At 33.3% G+C, this 27118-nt stretch overlaps 2 protein-coding genes and 2 long non-coding RNA genes across 8 annotated transcripts; all 4 read right to left on the bottom strand.

Moving 5' to 3' along the window:
- Positions 1 to 292: 292 nt before the first annotated feature.
- On the bottom strand, positions 293 to 5013 carry LOC122595550 (tRNA(adenine(34)) deaminase, chloroplastic). The gene is made up of 4 exons (XM_043767929.1): positions 1732 to 5013; positions 1561 to 1648; positions 1301 to 1428; positions 293 to 741 (listed from the first exon to the last, which is right to left on the bottom strand). Exons 1-4 carry the CDS (start codon positions 4983 to 4985, stop codon positions 462 to 464), a joined length of 3750 nt encoding a protein of 1249 aa, XP_043623864.1. The 5' UTR covers positions 4986 to 5013; the 3' UTR covers positions 293 to 461.
- A 9086-nt stretch (positions 5014 to 14099) lies between these two features.
- On the bottom strand, positions 14100 to 15204 carry LOC122594904. The gene is made up of 3 exons (XR_006323145.1): positions 15086 to 15204; positions 14611 to 14672; positions 14100 to 14234 (listed from the first exon to the last, which is right to left on the bottom strand). It is a non-coding gene; the product is annotated as an uncharacterized LOC122594904 (long non-coding RNA).
- A 713-nt stretch (positions 15205 to 15917) lies between these two features.
- Positions 15918 to 21519, bottom strand: LOC122598318 (putative phospholipid-transporting ATPase 9). Its single transcript, XM_043770911.1, has 10 exons — positions 21109 to 21519; positions 19263 to 20596; positions 19063 to 19173; positions 18585 to 18861; positions 18191 to 18279; positions 17698 to 18010; positions 17454 to 17579; positions 17254 to 17352; positions 16969 to 17160; positions 15918 to 16769 (listed from the first exon to the last, which is right to left on the bottom strand). The coding sequence occupies exons 1-10, from the start codon at positions 21484 to 21486 to the stop codon at positions 16134 to 16136; spliced, it is 3555 nt and encodes a 1184-aa protein (XP_043626846.1). The 5' UTR covers positions 21487 to 21519; the 3' UTR covers positions 15918 to 16133.
- Positions 21520 to 23026: 1507 nt separating this feature from the next.
- Positions 23027 to 25150, bottom strand: LOC122597816. Of its 5 annotated transcripts, none has more exons than XR_006323467.1 (4): positions 24722 to 25150; positions 24536 to 24626; positions 23897 to 24445; positions 23027 to 23277 (listed from the first exon to the last, which is right to left on the bottom strand). It is a non-coding gene; the product is annotated as an uncharacterized LOC122597816 (long non-coding RNA). The 5 variants fall into 5 exon arrangements; XR_006323465.1 differs by having other exon boundaries at positions 23897 to 24442; XR_006323466.1 differs by having other exon boundaries at positions 23897 to 24635.
- Positions 25151 to 27118: the final 1968 nt, after the last annotated feature.

Raw genomic sequence — 27118 nt, 5'->3', positions numbered from 1 at the left:
CCCAAAACCCGGTAGTGCACCAAAATCAAACCCATGACCCGGATCGTTACCCTATTTGATGGACCGGGTTGGGCGGGCCGGATCTTGGGTTTCAGGGCATATGCTCATTTACATGGATATATATAAAATAAAACTCTGACAGATCAATCTGTCAGAGGTCACCCAAAGGGAGTTCAGAGCCAAGTTTCCACCTGCCAAGCTCGATATGTACCAAAATATTACCCATTGACATGATAGTTAAACCAACCTGCCTGATTTGTTACTAGTTATAGCTAATCTAATAGACTACCACTTATTCAAGTAAGAGGTTATATTCAGGTCAAATTGTCACAAAACCAATGAATTGATACTGTATTCCGGTTACTGAACTATCCATAAACTACACAAAAAAACATATAAACTAAACCACACCATTACTAAAATAGAGCAAAAAGAGTATCTATGAGGAACAAAGATTTGATCTATAAACAGAACATAATGCTGAAGGCATCATGCATTTTACTCAAGAACTTTGAATGGCGATGGTGTGTGATGGGAAGACATGAGGCAGGTGCTGGACTTGGTGGTTCAGCTTCTGTTTTCCTCTCTTTCTTCTTTCTCCGTAACTGAAAAAATTGCTGCATCACATCTGCACATTCTGTCGATAAAACTCCCCTTCTCACCACCATGTTTGGATGGAATGGGTGAACAGGGGCAGGCGGTTTATCTAATCCATTTCCTCCATCACCATCAGGAAACAGCCTGCACAATATATCAAGTGAACATTCAAAATCTCAAAAGTTGAACACCTTATAGTTCTACCATAAAATTAAATTTAACTAGAAGTGACAATCCTGGTCCATTTGATTATAAATGGGCAAATTTGGGTTAATGATTAACCGTTAATCACTATCTTTAAAGGGTCAAATGCGTAAAAAGTGCTACTGTGCTAGCAAAAAAAAAGAAACATGTAAAATATGAAGGCATAAAACGTCCTGCCTATTTTACTTTAAATATGGGTCAAGTATGTCTAAAATTGTAGAGAGTTTAATATGAAGGCATAAAACGTCCTGCCTATTTTACTTTAAAAATGAGATTTTAATTAACATAATTTGTAATTAAATTCACTAACGAAGTAATGAAAAATTAGGACAGGTGTCAGGTCAACTGTTCCGTTTTGGCCAATTATCTAACCCGCCCATTCTGCAAGTTCTAATTGTGATCATTTTAGGCCTATCAGATACCAAGTTCTCTATTTAAATCGGATACTTTTTCATGGTGGTTCTTGCTTTTGAAATATATAGTCAAAGATTTTCGTTACCTGATCCAGCTGCCATCAGCTCCAAGTAGTTTATTGGGTGCTCCCCAAACAACCGTGTCAATCCGCGCTTGAAGAATAGCTCCAGCACACATAGGACATGGTTCAAGTGTTACATAAAGTGTAGTACCCTGAGATTGAAAGAAACCAGACAACAATACAAAAATAGTCCATAAGTAAGATATCACTTAAAAGTCAAAAAAAGTAATTCAGTATTCTGTGTTGCCATATATGGTATTGATTTAGTAAATGGTAGATTGTACCGAAAGTCTCCATGAGCGTAGGTTGTTTGATGCCTCACGTATACAAATCATCTCAGCATGGGCAGTGGAGTCGCGTGACTCTTCTACCCTAAATCCACAAAGAATAACATATTGCTAACACTAAAAACTGAGAAAAAGTAGGACAAATTGAAGAATCCATAAGAAACTTACAAATTATATCCACGAGCAATTACTTTACCATCTTGCACAAGAACAGCCCCAACAGGTACTTCCCAGAAATCTGCAGCCTTTTTAGCTTCCAAAAGCGCTTCTCTCATAAAAAGTTCATCGTTTTTACGTTGCATTGCTTCAACAGTATAAGCCTCTTCCCATTCATCAAATCTATCTTTAGAGACTTGATCTGTTCTTCCCAGTTTTCTTCGAACAGGACCCTGTTGATCCACTGCCACCATTTTGCCACTGCCAGATGCATCTATTTGTGGCACTTGGATCAACGGTTTATGAATTATTTCTTCCGCTTTGCCACTTGTGGATGCATCAGTTTCGGTGGTAGAAGTTATCTTTACAACAGGTGACCTTCTCATGCGAATTGCAGATGGAAATGATGATTCTTCAATTAGTGATGGAGACATGACTTTGGATGAAGACCCCTGGTTTGTATTTGACGATGATGATGGTACCAGAGGCTCTACCTTCCTCTTGGAACTTGAAGGGTTTGAATATTCTTTTCGACCTTTCTTACTTCCAATTTTCACGTTCTCATCATTTGAGTCATCTGGTTCGTGACCAGAAAACCATCTTTCGCTACTAGTAGACTGACCCGGTGAGCCCTTTCCAGCACCTGATTTCGGTGTATGTGATTCAGAACGTGGTGATGCCCACCGTAATCTAACCACATCTCCAATAATATTCCATAAGGACCTACCACTCCCTTTAACAGATTCAGCATGTCCAGCTGAATCAGGTGCATCTGTCCCCACAGGCTGCTGAATGGATGCACCAGTTTCATGCCACATCTCAACAGATGGTCCACTACCTCCATCCTTTTGGTCAGAATTTCCTGAACCATCTTCACCTGAACTCTTAGATTCATATTGCTCACCTTCTTGACTCGCTAAATCAACTTCATGGGTTTTCTTCTCCTGTTGAACTTCGGAAATGGAAAGTTCGTGTCTTGCCTTTTCAACAAATTCACCCACAAAATGGCTTGAAGATTTCTGTTGTTCATCAGCTGAAGAAATACAACTTTCATGGGATATTTCAGACTGCCGAACTCTGGAACTCTCTGGACGCTCCTGGTATTCACCGGCTGTAGAAGTTGTGGCTATTGGAAATGAGCCACTCTTACCAGTAAGACGAGCACTAGGTTCTTGTGAACTAGGCTCAGGGTTCAATCTCAACGCTTTGTAGGAATTAGTTGCCTCTTTCGGCATCCCAACATTAAAACTCGAAGCCTTGATTGTTCTCCTTCGAGTTTTCATCGATTTGGTGGGGGCCTCCTCCAATTCCACCCCAGATGTCGAATACTCATCTTCAATGCTCTTTCCAGGAACATGAGCACCAGGTTCTTGTGTACTAGGTTCAGGATTCAATTTCAAAGCTTTGTACGAACTAGTAGCCTCTTTCGGCATATCAACATTGAAACTCGATGCCTTAATTGTTTTCCTTCCAGTTTCCAACGATTTCGTGGGTGCCTCTACCAATTCCACACTGGATGTCGAATACTTATTTTCAATGTTTTTTCTCCTAGTATCAACCTTCTGGTCCATTGTAACTTTCTCAGCTGAACTTGAAGCCTCTAAATGCAATTTTTGTTTTTCCCTTCTGATGTTAGATTCAATATTAGTAATACGAGTATCAGAAATTTCTGAAATTTGTTGTGTTTCCATTCTAGAATCTCTTAATGTAGTGAACTGGTTTTGGTGTTCTTCTTCTCTTCGATCTTCAACATGAGTACTAGTTTCTGCTGAACTATCCTCTCGAATCTTCATTCTAAATTCATGTGATGAGGAGGTAGAAGCCTTTTTCGTGTCAACTTCACGAATTCGTGCTTCTAAATTTACATTTGACTGCCTTGTGTACTCATCTTGGCGAGAAACGCGCAAATCACTTCGCCTTTTATCATTAACCAACTTATCTCCAGTATCACTGTATCGTCTTCGGGTGCTGGGGGTCAATTCAGTAACCTTATTATCTGTATCTGACATTTCCTTGAGAGTCTTATACTTCATTGACTGAGATTGATTAGTGATTCTATCAGTTTTTTCATTATGCTGTTGACTATTCTGCTCAATATTCACAGAAACTTGTGATTGCTGTTGACTAGACTCCACATTAAGCTTTTTTTCAGATTTTTTTCGCCATTCTTCATTACCATAATAACTTTTCAAGTTATTTTTCTTCAAGATCTCGTTTTCATCTTTACTAGATTCCCATCGTCTATTTACATTTTCTCTAACGTCCTCCTCATAACTTTTCATATATCTATCCATTTTCCGATCATCCTGATACCCACTCGAAGACTCTCCTTCAACAAAATAATTATCATGTTTGATTTCAACATCTTCATTATCACTTTCATACTCGCCCGTAGACGCAACCGAGTAATAAGACGAGCAACTTGACCCTTCTTTCCTTCCTTCACGATTAACTTTTTTCACAAACCTCCCGTTATCATCTTCTTCCTCTCTCAACCAAATCTCCTCCTTCCTTCCTTCCCGGTTCACCTTTCCTACAAAACTCCGCTCATATTCTTCCTCTCTTGCCCGAACCCCCTCCTCCCTTCCTCCCCGATTCACCTTTCTTACAAACCTCCCTTTACCCTCTCCTTCCCTAAACCTAATCCCTACAACTTTCTCATCACACTTCAAACCCTTCTTATCCAATCCCGAAAACTCACTTTTCCTATCACTCGTAACATCCCGAGCACCCTTTTTCTCAACCCTTTTCCTCTCTCTTACACCAACATTCTCCGACACCACTTCCTCACTTAACAAATCAAGCAAAATCTCAACATCATCAATCCCATCACTAAGAAACCCTCCTTCCCTCTTACCACCAAAACCCGAACACACATACCCACCTTTCCTCAACTTCCTCATTTCATTAAAAGTATAAAGCTTTTCAAGATAATAATTCCGACCCGAATCATTATTACAAGAATGTGTCCTTCTAGTAACACTACTATTACTATTTCTACCACCATAATTACTTAATCTTTTACTAGGGGAAAAATGTATCAAAGTAGATTGTCTTAACCCATTATATAAAAAACTACTTGGATTAATTCTAAGTAAACTATTATTATTATTATAATTACTATTTGTAACACAACAACAGCAAGAACAACAACAACAATTACTAGTACTAATTGATGATGATGATATAATTAAAGGGGTTGTTTGAAATAAGTAACTATGATTATGATCATTAAAATATGAAGGTGAATTCAAACAAGTATGCATCTTTTTTTTGCAGTTTTTATATATCAACTGAAGGGATTTTTTTTTTTATCAGAACCCTTGTTTAACCGGATATAAAGATATAGAGATACAATATATATACATATATTTACCTGTTGAAAAATATGTTTGAAATTTATGTCATCTGGGACTGGAAATGAACATGGTAATAATAGTGGATCAGATTTGAGATGCAACTCAACCTGACGGAGCTAAAGAAAGTGCATCCCATATTCCTTGTAATGTTTTGAACCACTGTTTAACTATTTTTGACTTTTTTTACTATGGTAATGTTTGGTGTGAAGGTACTCTTTTAATTTTGTGTCTTTTTAATGAATTAAAGTCATAATTTTAGTTTTTAAATTTGGTTGGGATCGTTTGAAAACAAAAAAATTTTCGTAAAAATTAGAAAATATGCCAAAACACACAGCGATTTGAATATAACAAAATGTGTTTTTTATGTGTTTTTAGATACACATTGTGTTAAGTTCATATCACAGTGTGTTTGACAATTTTCTTATTTTCACGCTCTATCAAAAAGCATAGTATGATTTAAAACTTAACACAATGTCTTTTTAGAAAATACAAAAACACATTGTGTTAGATTCAGATCACAGTGAGTTTTGGTCAGTATCTAATTTTCACAAAAAATTTAGTTTTCAAATACACATTTCACTTAATATTATATTCTTCAATGTGTGTTTAAGGTTAGCCGTTTGGATTAACATCAAAGTTTAGATTTTGATATGAAATAAATTAATATTTATATAAAGTATAATTTAAGAGTAGATTAATTATGCTATTAAAGAAAAAAATCACGAGTTTTTCTTTATCTGAAATAACAATAAGTAAATTTCTCGGTGTTTTTTGGTAGAGTATATAGTTGGGTAATTTTCTATGGTTTTAATATAGAAATAAATTATATGCCTATTAATGTAATTATACATTTTTTAACTACATTTCGAAGTTTTTTTGCCAAACAGTTTTATACAGTTGGAGATTTGAAGGCTTCAGTTTTACAACTTAATCTCCAGCTCCAGCCTCTAATTCTAGCCCTAACCTATATACTACCCATTATCCATTTGTTTCCTTATGTAAATTATATTTAACTTTTACATTTGCTTTTGTCATTTATGAAAATGAAATAGATCGATAGGAACATCTTAATCCCATGTACTATTTTACTACCTATAAAATATTCATGTTAAGTTTTTTTTTTATGGATGGTTAACTTTTATTATCAAACTTGGATTTTATAAAAATTGAATCTAAATTTCTCAAGACACAAGTCTTTAACAGCAGCATGATGACCAAGTCATCTAAGTGAGTTGATTATTTTCCTGTCACCTTTTTTTTTTTTAAGTTTCAGTGTATGTTTATAAATAAATTTTAAACTTGAGAAGTTGAATGCATATTATTTTAGATGTTATAGAGATTTTTAATTAAAGAAATTGAATGAAAAATTTGTTTTGATGAAAAAATGATTAATATTAATTGATTGAAAGTAATAGGTTTTATATATTTTGGAGAGATATACTAAGAAAGAATTAATCATTAAAATAATGAAAAAAATATGAGTATTTGATTAAATTGGTTGAAAATAAGATTTTTTTATCTATATTTAATATATATATATATAGAGAGAGAGAGAAAAAAAAAAGTGAGTATGGGCTTTTATACACCAAATTTGAGTGGAAAAACCCTTCACATACTAATATTTTAATAAATGTTTGTCCCCCATGATTTTTATGGTTTAAAAAAAGGTATGTGAGGGATTTTTCACCCAACTTAGGTGTCTAACAACCTCATATTCCCTTCCCCATATATTGTGTATATATATATTATATAAGCAAATAGCATTTTTGTTTAAAATGTTAAGTTTTAATATTTCATCAAAACCGATTTATATTAATAACCTACACTACTCAGCTCGTCGTTAGTCGTCACCGCTACCGCCAATCGTCGTCGCCACCTCCGACACCGCGGTCGTCGACCACCTGTACCGTTGCACGTCACCACCACCGCCGCCATTATACGGATGGATCATGCAGATACCGTTTTAGTTGATAAGAATGATCCGATGAGTATAAAATTTTTGTTTTTAATATATAATTAAGAACTTATTAAATTAAGTCAGATTTCATTTTTTTAGACTTAATAAATGAAGATAACCATCATTTTCTATTTATTATTAGTTACATACAAAAATTATCTATGCATTTATTCATTTAATAAACTTAACACTTACTAAAAGAGGGACCCTAATATATTTTAAGATTGATCGATTAAAATAAATGGCTTTTAAAAAAAAAAAATCGATAAGTTATAAGAAACTTGAATTCTTGTATCAGAAACTTGTGTACGTAATTGTGTTTTGAATTGTGATTTTTCTTGTATCAGAATATTGTGCACGTAATTGTGTTCTGAAATGTCATTTTAATTTTTAGACCTAGTTACGTAATATATAATCTGTTAATTAACTTCGATGCCAAAGTAAAAATGAAAGAAAGTTTGTGTGCACGTATTATACACTGCGCATGCATGCGCGCACACTTCTGTAATCATGTTAAAAACTTAAAATAAAGAAATTGTGGTGACCAATTAGCGCAAAGTCTACAACGGCGCACTGTTACTGATTTTTCTAAAATAAATTCCATAGCCATCATCATATTATAAGTATTATTTTAACCTCAAGTACAATGTCATTATACCGGCCAGTTCATAGCTAATTAACATATGCATGTTTACACTGTTACTGATTTTTCTAAACTAAATTCCAATTAAAGCCATCAACGATATTCGTTGTTACCTTGACTATATTATAATTAAGTATTATTTTTTTGAAGGGATTCTCTCAAGTATTTAATTCTCCAACTTGAGTTAAATTGGGAAAATCTTAAACCTTAAATAAAAATTAAAAGCAAAAATTAAAAGATCATATTTGAATTTTAACCTTTGATTTTAATCTAAACATTAAGATTACTCTAACATAATAGTCATGATGTTAGGATTACTTGGGAGAATTATCTCTCATTATTTTAACCCCATGTACAATGTCATTGTACTGGCCACTTCATAGTTAAAATTACTGTACAATATTAAAGAATTGTATATAAATAGTGGTAGTATAATTATAAAAAGGACAGGTATGATTTAATTAAAAAATATTGGCAAAATTAATAGGAAAATACTTGTCTCTCTTTTTACTTCTTAGACGGCAAATTGGGATAGTCACCCCGATTATTTTCGTTTTTCATATCTAACAAATAACCACAGATTAGAGAAAATTCTCTAATTCAATATTGAACCTTTAACTTGAGTTTTTGTTATATCATCATAGGTAGGATTTGAGCCCATGAATTTCCTGTTTCCTTTGCGATCTTTCATAGCAACGAAATGATAGTGTATACATCTAAAATTCACTTAATTAAAGAGTTTTTATGAAAAGATTAATATTATGTTTTTATTTGAATTGTATCGTATCAAACCGATACGTATCGTATCGCATTGAACCAAATCAAAATCAGCTTTGAGACACTAACCGAGACGTTACTTTTTCTTTGAGTTTTGATACGACTCGTAAGAGACGTATCGTTTATCGTACGATAGTAACAACTATGTATATATCTATCTTCATTTGTAGCATTTTCTGATTTTCAAACACTTCTTTCTCTATAGTACAAAGTCTAGTCCCATTCAAAGATTCATATATAGCTAATAGACTGCAGAAATCTTTTTTAATGAGCTAGCAAAAAAAACATCTTTCAATTTTGACGGTTGCAATAGGTAACTTCAACAAGTAGATGAGGTTTTGGAACACGTTTTTCTTTTATCTTTAATACTTTTTGAGGTAAAATATATATATATAATTTGTTTTTTGTAACATCATGATTTTTTAAAACATAGATTCCAAATCCATTATTCAATATCACTAAAAGGGTGGATATGTCTCATTTAAAATCTTAACAATATATATTAACGGTTCTGTTAGGTAACAAGTTTAGTGTTACTTAATGCATCATAACCATATATAGTCAAAAGAAATCCAAAACCGGGTTTCAGTTTATACCAATCGCTACAAATTAATCAGACAACTCACTATGGCCATTGATCAACCGTCATCTTGGCTATTGAGATGGACCTTCTTGGCTTCTTTGTTATTCTTCTTCTCATATATGTGAGTATTACAGAAATTAATATATATATTTTCAAAATTACTAGTGAAATCAATGGTGTATTTGTATTTTCCTTTCTTGATTATCTTTCATTAGTTTAATTACGGTAATACTTTAGTTTTTGTCTTTTTGACTAACAGGGTTTGAAAATTTATTGGAAAGTTATTACGTACTTTAGTACTAGTAGCTAGTATTATTCTATAGTGTGATTATATATGTTCATGCATGCAATGTAACAAAACGAACACATACACATGAATCTAGTGACATTGTGACACAAGTATTAGAGAATTAACAATAATCCAAAAAAGGATCTCTTAATTAAATTAAAATCATGATGTGCGTATATATACACACGTACGTACATGCTTTATTATCGAATCCACAATCGGTCAAAATCATCACCTCTAGAACTACTATTCGAGTCAAAAATGTTAAAACACAGTAATTCTCGACCAAGCTCACAAACCATCCGTGGCCCGGCTAGAAAATCGCGACACAAAGGACAAGTAGTGTGTCTATATTCGACACAACGGTCTAAGCAACCTTTGTGAAAAAGATGATCACATCTTAGCACACTTATCTCATCATCTTCTTCTATCTTGGACAAGCATACCGCGCAATCGTCTGCAGTCTCTACCGATGATTTCCTATATTTAGGAAACACATGTAGTTCGGGTTGATTTCCGTCTATTTGAAAATGTACCCTTTGTTGAAAAAACAAAATATGAATCAAGAAATTCAATGCCCATCTTATATGAGTTACCAATGATACAATACAACTTAACATGCTTGATTTAGAGATAATTCTCATATTTGAGGTGAAGTGCAAGTAGTTGTAAGTTATTCAGTTGTATACAAATGATATTTTACATAAGACTATATATATATAGATATATAGTCGTATGGAAGGGTTGTTCCACAAATGGATATATTTAGATATTGCTAAGATAGTGTTTCTTTGTTGACAAAAAGGAGGATGTAAGGGGCGCTTATTTTTAATATTATATAAATGCTCATACAATTTGACATTAAGAAAAGTGTTTGACGTGTCAAATTATAGTTAATTTTAGCGATGTTTTCTATAATAATGGTTTTTCCGGTAGGAACTACATGTTGGTAGAAAATTCACATGCACCTTTAAAAAAAAAGGTTATGTCTATTGTAACAAAATATATATTTTAACGTGTTCTAAATTCATGCTCAATGGTTGATATATAGAGAAAATAATGTGTATATATATATATATATATAAAGAATTATATATGATTATGATGATTACATTAATGCATCATCTTTCAGTTCTCAGAAAACGACCTCGTAGTTAAACTTAGTAAATAATTTTAGAGATGTTCAGTGAAAATTTTGGGAATGTATCAAAATTAAAATAGAAAATGCTTACAACAATCCTAAAGATTACTATACATGCATATAAAATCTAATAGTTTATGCGTAAAAGCTCACCCCTTAATTTTTACATAACAAAATACAAATTTTAATACACCCAAATAATTTATACTTACAGTCGTTGTCATCAACAAAACCGGCAAACCCCATTCATTTACTTGGTTTTTTTTTTTTTTTTTTTTTTTCCGAACATTCAGTCAACATACGACATTAAGAAAATCTCACCGTATAATGGTGAATACTTGTACGTACTCTAGATAATGAGATATTACCTACAAGCTGTTACAAGTATTCGGAAGTAAAAACATGAATGATCATACTTTACCTATAATCTTTGGTTCATATGTTAAGTTACTAAAATGTTGTTATAGAACCTGACATTATTGACCAATTTCTTTGGACATAAATCCAATATAGACCAGCTTCACTGCACTTTCCTCCATAAAAGTCTTGTTTTGTTTCCTGACATTTTTCATACTTTTAATTTGTGATGTTAAATTGTGCGTTAGATACAAAAATACATACAACATGATACTAATAAAAAGATAAAGTAATTGCGGAGTAAGAGTATGGTGAATTGTTGATACTGTGAATGAGATGTACTTTTAAAAAATAGATAACTCAAAGTATGAAATTATATGCTTACTAAAAAATAATGTATAATTATCAATAAACACTTATAACCATTGTGCATTTATATTAAATACAACAAACTCTTTTTTCTTGTTCTGAAACAATGTTGAATAAAAAAAAAAGTCAAGTCAAACCTACAGCCATTATGCATTTCTTCTCATGATACATACGTGAGGTATTTGTAAACTTCCCATTCAGATGGGTATAACTTTCAATTAAGTAAGCAAGAAGTTGTAAGGCTCTCGAGTCTCGATTAGAATGGTCTAAAGGGACCAGACTTGGCAAGTAGCTTTGGTGGTTAGGGACTTAGGGTTGACCTGTTGTTGGTCCAAAATCATGTAGGTAGATTCTTTAGACTAAAATCATGGCATGAGAGCTAGGTATTCAATTTGAATTACAAATTTATATATTTTACGTACACCGATCACCACTAAAATGATAAAATGGACCTGATTAATTACCCCTAAAAACACACAATAAGAACTACCGGGCGGTCGGGCGGGCTTAAACCAATCACGATTTATTAATGTTGGGACTGTTGAGTTTTACCTTCTCCTAACCCATAGTCATCTCATATCGGTTGGAGAAGGAGTTGTTACCCTCCTTATAAGGGGGTGCACTTCTTTTGTGTTTTAAACCCATTTATATTTATAAATAATAGAAAATATAATATAATATAAACATGCACCAAAAAGTAAGATAACGTTTACAAAGTTCTAAACATATATAAATAATAACAATACTCAGTAGCTAGCTAGAAGGCATCGTTTGAATACTACGAGAGTAAGTATCCGCGCGTTGCGGCGGTGAGATGGTGGGGTGATAGCTAGGTCAGAGAGTGTGATAGTCAAATGCCTACCGCCTCCGCCCTCGGATTTTAAAATTCGTCAAAAGTATATCGAATGACATCTCTAATGAAAGAGCATGGAATTTTAAGAACACCCATACAATTTTATAATTTATCGACGTATGATTTTTGAGATAAAAGATTTTGAATGAATTGAAAGAATAAATGATTTATGGAGGAGAGAGAAAAAAGATGATTGGTTGAGATTTGAGAAGAGAGAAAGGGTATTATGGTTATTTTAAATAAATATAGAATAGATGAGAGGGGTATTTTGGGGATGTACTTAAAATCAATATTGAAAATTTTAACTCAATGTTGAAAATCTGGAAAGAATCTGCTTTATAATATAGTATAGATCAAAAGGTTTAAATAAACGAACAAAAGTTCAAAGTCTATCCATTTTTTAAACTTTTATAGGTACGGACCAAATATCATAACAAAAGGTCTAAACTATGCTGTTTTAATAGGGTTCACTATAAAACTCTCTCACTGAATACTTTATTAGAGAAAAAACTTTCTATTAATTTGTCCGAAAACACGATATTAGATAGAAGTAAAACTTGTGCCGGATCTAGTCTACCTAGGATGAAAGGCTTCCTTTTAGTTCTATATAACACAGCTATAAAAAAAAAATAACTTGCACGTGCATTTATGTTGGGTTATTCAAAGTCATCAAAATACGTTCTAATGCGTTGTCACAAATATTCTCCTCATGTTCATAAGCCCACATGCTTTAGACTATCTAAAAGTTGGGCCCAAGATATATTTTATACACAAATCTTAAATTCATAATAGCTAATTCATGCCATAATTAATTTTTTATAAGAACAGTTAGAATCAATTTCTCCGTCATCGATCCTGTATTGTGTGGATATTTCTCTAGTAGAGTTGATTGTTGAGAAAAATAAAATATTTACATACATGTGGAAGAAAATAAACGAAAGAAAAAACCAAAATAACTCTATTGGTTTTTATTGATTCCACAGTGTTCGAAAATATTATTAGTAAAATTTTGTTGTAAGTATAATATATTTTTTTTAAAAATAAATTAATCACATTATCTTAATTGAGGGCTAATAGATTTTCGATTACTTCAAAAGTATAGTCATCATAACCCGTTCAATTATGACTTTTTTTTTTTTTTAATGTAACTTTATTTACATAACTTGATTGGGTGAAAATAGAACGATAGAAGCCAATGAGTTGATAGTCCATTGGCATTTCAGACTTTCAATGCTTGTTTTTTGGGCAACAAGGGTTCGAATCCAAAGGGGCGCATGTTTTATCCCAAATGGCATTTACTATCGTAGATGTCGTGCCGTTTGACGATCTATCCGGGGGTTTCCCTGTGAACTAGCTACCGCGATGACATCCTACCCGGTATATGACTTTAAGCTTTATTTTTCGTTTTATTCCTATATACCTGAAAGAACTCAACTCAACTCGACCATTTTTATTTTTTATTTTTCAAATCCATACTTAGAAAAATTTTAGACAAAATAAGGTGAAAAACTCAAAATGTTCAAATTCAAAATCTAACAAATTAGAACACCTTAATATGTTATAATAAACATTTTCTATAAGTTTCAGACCTTGAAAACATCGGATGAAGCTCGGAAAAATTTTGCTCGAGGACAGAGAAACTGCGGCCGCAAGCACGGTCGACCGTGCTTTGCGTCCGTGCTCTCAGAAACTGAACAGCAAAAAGGAAATACTGCAGACGCTGAGCACGGACAGCCGTGTCTGCGTCTGTACTCTTACTGCATACACCAAACATCAAATTTGACTATTAACTCAATTTGCGACCTTTTCCAACTCAAAACCAAACCTCATATTACAACATTTTTGAGCTCAAACAAGGATTTGACCAATTTACAAGCATAGTTATGATATTTATTTGAAACAACATCCATAAACACAACCAAATGGGTCGTCTACCCAAGTTGACAATTTAAACAAAACGACCATACTTACTCTTGAAACCATAAGACCCAACATGACCATAATTCCAAAAATTTATCAAAAACAAGATTAGCAAAACATTAAAAAGTGTCAAGAGCCATAATGAGGTGGGATATCTAAGTGTCTACACAAAATACCATTCTTCCATGAATGGCAATACCTCCAAGTCTTCCAAAAGCAACTTCAACTTCAAATCAACAAATCCTTAGTTCCTTCTTCCGGAACCGCCTATAAAAAGGAAACAACTAAAACATAAGCGAACGCTTAGTGAATATACTTGCATACATCTATGGATACGAAGGAGGGCAAAGTACAAGGACTTTCACATGTAACCTATGGCATCGTCATGTCACATTTACATATTCACCTTGCACACTAACAACACATATATGGATCCATACAAGCCAATCAATTACCACACATGGACTAACAACTTCAACATGGTGGTCTTTCCACACATGGACAAATAACTTCAACATGGTTGTCTTTCCACACATGGACAATCAAACTTCAACATGGTGGTCTTTCCACACATGGACAATCAAACTTCAACATGGTGGTCAATTGACCCAACATAAACATAAAGGTATGCAAATATACTCACCTTCTCCGCAACTTCGAACAAACACTCGATAATATGTCAATGCACAAATACAAGTTTTCAACCTATCATCACATCATAATATGCATATAAGCTAATATTCACAATCTTGACTAATTCAACTTAGTCATTCTAACATTTCACTAGCATTCTTAACCTATAATCATCTTACTTTGTCATTGAGTTGCTTTTCTTTCACAAAATTGTTTATTGAATTCAATCCAACATCAACATAATCACTTTTATCTTCCAATAATTTAACTAGTAAAAATCATCACTTTCTTAAGATCAATATTTTCATCTCAACACATATATTCTTAGTTAATTACATTAAGCAACTCAATAACAAACTAGAATGAATAAGAATTTGGGGAAAAACTATACATAAATCACTTTCTAGCAAAATCCCCAATTTTTGGTACTCCAAGAACCCTAATTTCAATAGAAAAGATAAAAACTAGGTTAAAGAAATCAATACCTCTAAAATGGAAGATAAAAGATTAGGGTTTCCAAATCACAATTTCTTCCCCTTTTCTTCTTACTAAAATTCAGCCACCACCACACCTCACAAACCCTTATTTTTCAATTTTTAATGATTAAAGATGATTATTATTATTATTATTATTATTATTATTATTATTATTATTATTATTATTATTATTATTATTATTATTATTATTATTATTATTATTATTATTATCCTTGAATTAGAAGGAATTACAATTTGATTTGATAGAAACAAGAAGAAGAAGGTTGGAGAGCTTGAAGAAATGATAGTGGAATGGTGAGTATGGAGGGAATGGTGTGGCTGGCAATCTAAGAAGATGCCACGACCCATCTCCAATTTTGGTGTGAAAATACCCACTATCCGCTAAAGTTCCAACTAAATTATTCCCATATTGAAAAATGAAATACTAGGAAATTAATTTAATGTCAAAACTATAAAAAGGGGTTAATTTCTTTACCTTAAAAACTTTGGGGTGTTACAATACCACAAAAATCTCAATGACTTTAAGCTTTGATAATCCTTTCAGAGTTTACGTTGGTATATGAAATCTTTTGTCATTACTTGTTTTCCAAATGGGCTAACACCCCATCATAATTATGCTAGATGCTAAAAGGGTCATTGTTGGTATGTTTGTTTGGAAAATTAAATGGCCTCTGAGCTGTATGGAGATTGGAGAATGCCAAATGATTCTGAATAGTTTCAGCTAAAAAATCGAGCTAAATCATTCAGCAGGCAGTCTGTATACCACCTTTCTCTCCATCAAAATATTTCTTTCTTTCTTTCACAAGTCTCAAAACTCTCGTCAAACAAAAATCATTTTTTGTATATAATGTTTCTGGACTCAAAAGTCTCATATATCTCTATATTTGTTCTCCTTTTTCTGTACAAAACATTCCATAATTTACAACAAAATTCCCCTAAGACCCATTTTATGCAACAACAAATAATGAACAAAATAATCTACAAACAAATTTTGTACAAACAAATAGTCTAAAACCACTATGATATATACCCCAATTCATCTCTCAAGATGCCGGTCCAAATTATACAAGTTATTATCCCTTGCTACTGAACGAGCCGTGAGCCCCACGGTCGTTGCCCTTATAGACCGTTGTCTCACCATGCTACAATACTCGGGATCATTGGTCTGACCGTCATGTCTTAGCCATTGAACCATCCCATGGTATCCGGGAAAGAACCTCATTTGTATTGCCTTGAAACAAAAATAAGGAGTCAAAGAAGCAGTCACCACAAAAAGGGTCACGAGCCAGTAAGTGGGTGCAGGCGCGAGTGTTTCTACAAAGACTTTATATGCTGTCGTCGAAATGGAAGGTGGGAGTGCACCATATACTATGAGGAAGAGGTACCATACCAGTATACCTCCCCAGATGAAGATATGTTGTATTAAGGTGAAATAACTAACGGCTAGTGCCATTTGGCAGTTAACAACCCATACGACACATGTGTACAATGTGGCCCCCACGATTTCCAACCCGGCAGTCTTTCCATTCTTGTCATAAGACTCGGGGTTTATGGCTTTGATGCATAAGAAAAAGATTATTATGCCACTGAATAGCCCGTTCAGCATCCAGCTGAATATTCTGCGCCATCTAAAGAGCGTGTTTTGTACACCTTCTTGGTATAGCAAAGGAAACTGCCACAGGAAAAAGAAAATTAGAACTTGAAATACGGACAATCGTAATTGATTTGCATGCTTGGAAATATCAACTTAGAGGTGGCAAAATGAGTGGTTGACTAATGGGTCAAAATGGGTACATGGATTGAACCATTTATAAGTGAATTGGTCAAAAAGCCACCTGTACAAAAATGACTTGTGTGTAAGTTTTCAATACCTTGAGACAAAATCTAGCAGATACATCTTGGTCAAAGACTCCTAATGCAATGACGGGAAGTGATGTGAAGAAAACGTTGTAAAGAGACAAAAACCAATCGTTATAGGCAGGTTGTCCGGAGAATGATGCATAAGCTTCGTATAAGAAAACTGTGGTTCCAAATACTATGTTTTTATAGAAAAAGTATGATATCTGCAAAAACAGTGTACGAATGTCAATCAACTATGCAGTTAATTTGGGAGGAAACTTTAAAGTTTAAACTGTCTTTAAAGAATAAGCTCTTACCATTGAAGAAATTCTCCGGTAAGACCAATGTCCGTGGACTAATAGTAAGCGTTCCAAAAACCGAAACTGAGCAATTGCTATATCACTAGACATAACCGCCTATTTCCACAAAAGAAATTTATTAGAAATTATACTAGCATATTTTTATATTCTATTTTCTTCAAAAAGGTATCATAAAATCATTTGAAGTGGTTAAGTACCTGCATTCCCTCAACACCACTGATTCCAATACCGATGTCAGCTTCTTGAAGCATTCCCACATCGTTTGCTCCATCACCTATCGCTAGTGTAGTCTTTCCAGTTCCCTCTTTAACAAGTCTCGTGACCTGCGATCCATTTATGTTTTCATTTAGTTTGTTTTCTTCATTTAGCTTGTTACAAATCATTTTTATGTTCTCAAGACTTAAAACAGTCTAGAAAGATTGAATTGTTCAAAAGACTAACCAGTGCCTTCTGTTTTGGTGATGAACGACAACAAATAACTGAAGCACAACCAACTGCAAGTTCTAAAAAGGCCTTTTTTGTGTCCTCATTCAAAGCGTACACAAGAGATTTCCCGTCAATGATCAAAGCATATGCATCAGACATGGAAGCATCAACTTGAGCCTTCCCTGCTGATATTTGCTTCTGGACACTTTGTTTAGAAACCATAGCAGTGGCACTTTTGTCTCCAGCTTTTTCTGCTGCTATGATTTCTGGTGATTCCAACGTTATTACAATTTGTTTCATTCCTTGTCTAAGCAGACTGCATGCAAAACTGCAAAAAAGTTCAAGATTGACTTTTAAATATCAAAACAAGTTATCGTTTATTTCTTGAAGTACAAGCATTTGGTAGATGAACAAAACATATATCAGCATCAATTTATATTTGGAAATAATGAAGTTAGAGTTTATAAAGTCAGCAAATGAGATATGATCAAGGGTAATAAAGTTTTACCCTATATTTATGGCTGTTTCCATTTTATCACCAGTTAGAACCCATATCTTGATTCCGGCTTGAGCAAGTTTGTCAATTGTCTCCGGGACCTGCAAAAGAACAGTAACAATGCTATGAGTACAAGCATAGGAAGAGGAAGCAGTTTTGAATCATTTATATTGATTAGATTGATTCGGGGTTATTTATTATCTCAAACGGGCCAAACTAAAGAAAAAAACTAACTCGAAAGGAAACAGATCAAAAGTAGCCCAAAGTGTACTGTTAAGAACCTACAAAATCTTTTTATACTTTAGAGCACTGTTGTAAAAGCATAGTTTTCTAATCATATTTAACACATTAGCTACTTTTAAAGACACCTGTTTTGACCCGTTACCAAAGCACATGAAAAACTCACCCCTTTCTGAAGTTTATCCTCAACAGCAGTTGCACCAAGAAGTATCAAATCTTTCTCGATTTCATCTGTCACTTCGCTTATCATATCATCTCGTTCTGCACTTACTGAGTTCTTGGCTTCTGTAAATTTATCATTGAATTCTCCATATTCTTGGTCATTTAATTCACGATACGCAAGTATCAAAGTCCTTAACCCTGCATCAGCATAGTCATGCACATGGTCTCTCGTGTTCTCTTCAAATTGGCGCCCTCGTTTGGAAAGACGTTCAAACATAACACTGAAATAACCAATAACAACAAAAAAAAGGGTACAAAACTTAACATCGCTCTGTTTTTGATAAACGGATTTTGGTTCTGATAATTGAAGAACTTGACAACACTCAAGTGATTATTATATTATAACATCTTGAAACATAAAAGCACATCTAGACACTTAATATGATTAAATCAGTGTTCAATAAAACGTTAAGTTTGCTAACCTGTCGGCACCTTTACAAAGTAAAAGTAGCTTCCCTTCATCGTCCCTCACTATAACAGACATTCTCTTTCGTGTACTATTGAACTCTAGAATATTCAGAAGTTCATATGACCTGAAAAAATAAATAACAAAAAGATATAAGTGCTTTCTAGATTTAGTACTTAGTGTCACTCAAGAAAACAAATGAAAAAGAGATCATACCTTTCAACATTCTTCTTAGATTTAGGATCAAACTCCACAAAAGAGACACTATTTTGTGTTCTCTTATAAAATTCAAAACCAAGTTCTTTGGCTGCAATAACAAAAGCTGCCTCATCGGGTGATTCAGCTTCATATGTCACCTTCCCAGTCTCCTCGTCAACATCAGGTATGGCAGTATGACAGATCGCCAATAACCGAAAAAACTTTTGAATCACATCTGAATGTGGCTCCCTAACCCAATGCCCATTTGAGATCCTTTCATCTTCAAAGTTATATCCTTTAACAGATAAATGAGAATATGCTTCATGACCATTTTCATCTAAATGATCCTGACCATTCTTCCGTTTGGCCATGGCTCTCTCAACTTCTGTAACACGGCGCCCATATGCAGTCCCCGCCACTGAGCACTTAATAAACTCCATTGAGTTACAAGTCAAAGTTCCAGTTTTGTCTGACAGAATGGTATTAACTTGACCAAGTTCTTCATTCAAATTTGAGGTACGGGCATGTGCTGGCTTGTCTGATTCCTCGTCATACATATCAACATCATTGTTTATAAAAATCGTCTGCAACACTTTCACGACTTCTATTGATACATACAGAGAAATGGGAATCAAGTAGCTATAAAGCATTACCGCTGTTAAGAAGTGATATATAGCCGCCATTGGAGCTCGTTCAGGATCAAAGAATATATCGGATTGGTTGGGTCTTAGATACCATCTCTTCATTCTATTCCCATCTAAATCATCTCTTGTCACAATCCCAAAATATACTGATCCAAACAATGCCATTAGAAACAACACAAAGAACAAGAAATAGATGATATGATCCATTCTTCTTTCGATTCTACTTCTTTTTGAAGGCGGGTCGGTTGAGTTCTGAATGACTTTTGTGTCATGACCCGTAAAAATAACAGTACCATAGATGTGATCAGTGTTTCGAAGCTTGGAGTCTCTTAAAAGAAGCTGTTGAGGAGAAAGCGCATACCGTTGTTCTTGAAACTGCATTGTTCCAACAAACGTATACAAACTAGCGTTTGGATCTTCACATCTAATTGTAGCTTTAAAGTTCTTGAATTTTGAATCTTCGTTAATTGAAGAAGTTACATCTAATGATTGTTTTAACTTCAAATTTGTTTCACCGTCTAAGTTCATCGTTTCAACATAACATATTGCATCATCATAGCTAGATGAAAGCAAGAGAAGATCTGCAGGGAAGAATTCATCCTTTTCTACCCTCACTATGTTACCCACTCTTAGATTTTTCCACTCACTAGTTTCGAAAACTCCTCCACCTCTATGTACATTCACCTTTCGGTTATTGACCTCATGATCCTGAAGAAAGGGTTAAAATTTAGAAATTAACTAATTTTCTAAATACAAAAGTTGAAACTTTTCATGTTTACCACTATCTTTTTAGAAATTTCAAGAAAACAGGAATCAAACTTCATATATAACCTATATACTATGTATATCAAATCCAACGAACATTTGTAATTAACAAAGTTATACTAAACTAACTTTTTAACACCTGTATCAAATACTCCGTCTCTAACCTACACAAAAAGTTATCAAGGTGTTGTAAAAGGCAAAATCTTCAACAATTCATCCTATGGTTAAAAATTTTTGGGGGGGCAGATATTTTTAAGATTTGTCCATCATCGAACAACAGCACAACGACCTTTTGGCTGATGAGTCAGACCAAATACCGATAAGCCAAAGACACCAACTAGATATTCAAATACTACCAACCGCTAAACCATGCATCATGAAATTTATTATCAAGTATCTAAAAATCAAACTTAAAATATAAATTCCAAACAAAAACTTTAGACTAAAAAACATACTTGTTGTTGTCTTTGCCAATCTTCAATCCCTTCTTTGACCATAGTAGCACCAATGACAATAATAAGAGGTAGAATAGCACTAACAGGAGAATAAGGAGATAATGGTGTAAAAGCCAATATCCCAGTAACTAAAAAATAAAAATTAGCCACTCTTCTAAACTGCTCAAACAATGATTTTGGTAAAAATGTAACTAATGTATACTTAGTTAACCTAACATAATTATCAGCATAATTTTGCACTATTTCACTATTTTCATTGCTATAAACTACTCTTGAAAACCCTGGCCCACCAATTTGTGAATGATCTTCTTCAAATCCATTTCTTCTTATTGAATACATTTTGCTAAGGTGCATCTTTTTTCTCCTTTCTTTTCCCATTTTTTCTTTTAAAAAATTATTATTACACTGAACAAATATATTATTTTAATGAATGCCCAGATCAAGAAACACTAAAATAAAAAAAAAACTAAAGATTTGTGCTTTATTTGATGGAGTTTTAAACCCAGATATTAAATATGTAATTTAAGTAAAACCCAGAAAGAATTATTCAAGAAAATGAGAATGTATACGATATTTATTGAGAAATAATCAACTATGTACAAATAGGAAGCTAAATATGAAGGCTATATATGTATGGGTGTTATTAATAGAATAAGAAGAAGAAGATAATGAGAACATTAGGCAAAATTGTAAGTTTGTTGACTTTTCATACAGACCAGAAGGTTTGACTGAAGACTTTGTTTGACTTTGAAATTTGTCATTAAATACGCGCATGTTTGTTCTTTTTGGAAGGTTCTATTTACACACGTCACTCATTCAACGGTTTAATATTATAACAAGGAAAATAAAAGCCGTACATTAAAAAATTCCTTAAGCTATTTTTCAAATGTATTTATGATTTCCTACAAAATTAAAATGAAAATGATTAATCAACCTAACTCATAAGAGTAAAATTTAATCTAAAACTTTGATCTGACACGTGGATTGCACTAATTTTCTTCCTAATCTTGTCTCATGATTTTTTCACATGTCATTATCTATCTATTAGGCATATTTTTGAACACACCATTTAGGTTGATTTATCATTATTCTTTTAATAAAATAAAACACTTTATTCACGTGTACATAACTACATATTATGATGGTGAAGACAAATGACTACCAATCCCCAAGGCCAAACTAAGATTATGAAAATGCTTAAAGTTTATAATCATTTTATTTATACAAACAAAAAGTCATTAATGTCGATCATAAGTCAAACAATAGATAAGTTCTTGCTATTAAGGATAAAAATGTTTGATCCAACTTTATAGGTTGAGAATTGATCCAACTTTACTTCTAAATTGAGACCAACATTATTTATTTAATATATAAACTAGATGCATATATAATTTGTTTTTAAAATAGTCATGTATTTTAATTTATATTTAATCTATTGGAGAATTAATTGAAGTTTCGATTTTGTGTTTCATGTCCATGTTTTTCAAAGAGATAAGTATTCAATTCCAAATGTTTTACAGATTTTTACAAACAATATTGCATTTGTTCATACTTTTAGGTGAGTGTGAACAAATTAAAAATTTTGTCACGCTTTTTAGTGTGTAGAAATATATTGAATTAAAAGTGTGTAGAAATTTCTCCACACTAAAAAGTGTGTATAAATAAAAGTTCATACTTTTTAGTGTGAATTTTCATAGTTATTTTGTCACACCTCATTTGTTCACGGTAACTTTTTTAGTTATCGTGGACAAAAGGTATGCAACCTTTAATGACTGATATTTCAGTCATTGTAAGTGGGAACCTGAGCAAGCAAGAAAATCTGTTAATGACTAACATAACAGTCACTAAAAGTCACATGTTTTATGTTCAATTGGATTTGCTTTAATATAGAATCTATTTAAAATAAAAACTACTCAAATACCATAAAATACAAATAATAAAAATTTTAACTGTACTTTAATTCAAAGGGAAAACAATACAATATCAATCCAAAGTAGTAACTTCAATAAGAAACACAATATAACTCAAATAGGCTCCAGGATGACTAATTCAAGATAACTCGATAACTACATACATGCTTGATGGTGAAGTCTTGAAGTATTCAATTCTGCTCATCTTCTACTTTTGGCTTTCGAAACTTGATTTTTAATTCAGAATTGCCATTTACACCTGTGCAAACCAAAAAGGGGCCAAGTTAGTTTAGAAGCGTATTTACAAAATGAATGCCTTGCGTTAGCAACAGCCTCAACAATAACCAAGGCATAACTATATCAGTACACTCTTGGTTTCGAAAACATGATGTGCTTATAATAGCAATCTAATTCGTTCTTATATCTATGAACTCGCCATAAAAAGACTAAGACTCATACATCATTTTGAATGATGTGCTTTCTCTAAACACAGCCTGCTAACATTTCTAGACTTCCCAACCAATGCCGAAATATACAGATGTACATATCAAATTCTAGTATAGAAGCAATATTGCTAACATTCCTAGACTTCCCAACCAATGCCGAAATATGAACAGCCCCTAATGTAGTTTCAATTGCTAATTTCAATTAGAGACAATACAAATTTAAGTCATATCTATTCAATTGTACATCTAATATTCTAGTATAGAAGTAGTTTGTGAACAATGAATAAAGAATTCGAGTTTCTTGACTATTAAGATAGGTGAAAACTGCGTCTTCAAGAACTGTTGCATATAATACAATTCAAAGAATAAATTTTCTATAATATGCATAATAAATGTGGTACATTAAATATATAGAACACAAATAACACTAACCTGTTATGACTTGCACGAGAAGATGTTGGGTTTTCTGTAAACGAATGATTATACACGCTAGATGAATCATTAGCAACCGGAAATTATTTGGAGTTAAAAAGTAGTATCAAATGCATTCAAATATGATACTACTTTCAGAACTGATATATTATATACCTATGTGTTTAGACCTTCAAAAATGTTAGCAAGATTTGAATTAGGTAATTGGTCTCTAATAAGAGCCATAAACTGCATCATAACTTCCTGTCTATCTTTTAATTCTTTCATTTCAGCATCTTGTCTTTCTTTCGATTCATCCATTTCTTTCATTTTGTCTTCAAGCTCATTAATACGAGCCTTCAATACTGGTACTTGAGGATCTTGTGACAAACAAGATCCTTTATCTTTTGCTATTACAACTTTTCCCAAGCATCGAACACGACTTCCTTTCTCTGGTCCTTTGACCTTTGCCAAGTCATCATTTTTCCAATTAAGATCCCCTCCTTCAGTAGAACTAGTAGACCGTAGACCCATTCCCTAGACTTTTCAATTTACCCTAGACATTGTCTACTACTCGTAGTTAAGAAGATATACTAAAATAAAAAATAAAAAATCATAGTATATTGCAACTTTAACAGTTCAAAATTTTAAGATACTTACCACAACCCTCATTCACGATATCTCCATTTACACATGTACGGGTTAGATAATACACTTTCCCCCGTGATGGTCGAACACCATTCTTTTTTGTCTACAAAAACTCTCATGATGAGAGAGGTCATTTAGTACAAAAACATGGATATAAAAATGAAAAGGGTTTTATTCATCACACCAAATTCAACTTACTAGTCATCACGTGTATAAGGATGTTTTAATATGATAGTCATCACTCTAGAGAACTGTAAAACTACCAGAGTACATTTCCAACCGAACGACTTTAAAAGTTCACAAGGCAACACTTCATAATGTAAATCTTGTCATGGCATTGACAAAAAACCATCCTTTTCCTAGGGCAACTATCCTCCATTTCATCTACAATTTACTTCAGAACCAGAAATCTAATTCTCTCAAGTTGCATGGTAGGTAATATACCTGTATATTCGTTAATGGAGCCGCGAATTTCACCGGGGACTGAAATTCCGGTGATTACGAGAGATAACGATTGAGATTTGAGAAGAAGAGATGAGATCGAGAGAAGATCCGTTGACGATTTTTTCCAGTGATGGAGTTTTTCCGATGACGAATTTGGGGATTATATTCACATTTTGATGACGATTTGTTTGTATGGGGATCTGGAGATAAAACGAGTATATTTTATTAAAGGGTTAATTCATTGGAAAGTACCTCAGCTTATCATAAAATCCTGTTTTAGAAACAAACTTTTAAAATGTCTATTGTGGGAAACCAAACCGAGAGAAACTTCTATTTAGGGTCTTTACCGGCTATGGTATGATGTGTAACAGGTTATTCCTTACTTGGCACCTATGTGTACAAGTGTTACCCTTTGACCTCTATTTATTTAATTTATATAATTATAAATAGGTATAATACAATTTATAACATATAGATAATGAGCATAGATAATATACTTGCATAAAAAAACACACTTTCCAGCCATTCATCTACCTCTCTCCCCTTTTCTGATTCCGGCCACCCACCGCCGGGTCGCCGCCCCACATCGTCGGAAAAACGAGATACACCGCAAAACTCTACAAAAATAATTTCCATCGTCATCTAAACAACAAAGGGCATCCATCCACCGCACCATCGTCGCCGAACCACCTGAAAGTCACCACCGCGTCCCCCCAATTTCACAAGATCTAATTTTGAGTCAAACCCATGTCACCGAAGTGTTAAGTTCTCATAAAATTCATATACCCACATACCCCAGCGGCTTCTTTTCCGGCCAATATCCAGCCATCCAGCCATCAAATCATAGGTGGACTTGATCAATTTGTTTGATCCTTTTTTCTTTCATCTTTCTCCTTCACAAGTTTTATTTGACATGGTAGATCTATTGATAAGTAAAAATTGTTTTATATGGTGGTTGGCAGATGGTGGTCGTTGGTGGGTAACATGATAGGTAGCAGATCTTGGTGGTGCGGGTAGTGACCGGATATGCACCGCCATTTCTGGAGAAGACAAGATTGTGAAGCTGCTTATGGAGAAGAACTAATAGGTGGCTGTTGTGGTGGTTATAGTTGGTTTCTTTTAATATTGTTGATTTTCAGTTGAATGATTATAGTTGGTTTTTTAACTTACGAAATGCAGATGAAGATACAAGCTCATGATTATTGCCTTCAAACTATTTGTGATTGAAAGCCAATTAAAAGTAAATGGAAAATAATACAATAACATAAAATGACTTGGAATATACATTTAACCAAAAATAAATAGAAAATGAATTTCAAAAATAAAATTTACTGGTTACCTGATCGTGGACTCTAAATAGAAGTTTCTCCCAGTTTAGTTCCTCATAATAGATATTTTAAAAGTATAGTCTTAAAACAGAATTTTGTGACAAGTTGAGATACTTCCCAATTAATTAGCCCTTTATTAAACTAGTCTTTTACTCTATAGATTAAAGGATTTTTTGTTTACGGAGTGATTTAAAAAAATTGAAGGAAACTAACTTTTCATGACTGATATGGAAAGGTTACAGTCACAAATTGTCATTTGTTTTGTAGTGTGTACATATCACCTTTGGACCCCAACTTTTCGTTAGTTGCCTAACCGAACCCAGAAAAAAGAAGAGGCTAATTAAGTGAAGAAATCATGCCAAATTGCCAATGGTATTGTCTCCAAGGCAAAGAGACTAACGAGCCAATTGACACCCATCGAATCTAGTCTTCCAAAAAAATTTCTACAAAGCTCAAGCTCTAGCCTCCATGTGTGCATATCTATACTACATAATAAAAAGAATAACCCTCATATTAAAAGTTACATGAGAGGAATGTCTAAACTATCCTCCAAAAAAAAAAAAAACTCCTTTTTATTTGTAGTCATTCACAGACACAACTCTTTCTTAATATCCCTTTTTAATTTGTTTTATTTGCACCCTGTTAATGATATCCGATGCAACGCGTGAAACGCGTGAGTACCATGCTACTATGATAGTAAATGTTTATGTGTATAGTTCATATAGCATTAATCACTCAAGTCCTAGCTCTTCATAGTAACAAGGTTTAGCCGCGGAGGAAATAAGGAAATATTTTGGAAGTATTCTTAAGTAGTACTGCCAAG

The sequence above is a fragment of the Erigeron canadensis genome, chromosome 4 (genome assembly GCF_010389155.1).
Source record: "Erigeron canadensis isolate Cc75 chromosome 4, C_canadensis_v1, whole genome shotgun sequence".
Classification (NCBI taxonomy): domain Eukaryota; kingdom Viridiplantae; phylum Streptophyta; class Magnoliopsida; order Asterales; family Asteraceae; genus Erigeron; species Erigeron canadensis.
This window is presented reverse-complemented; position numbering and strand designations above follow the sequence as displayed.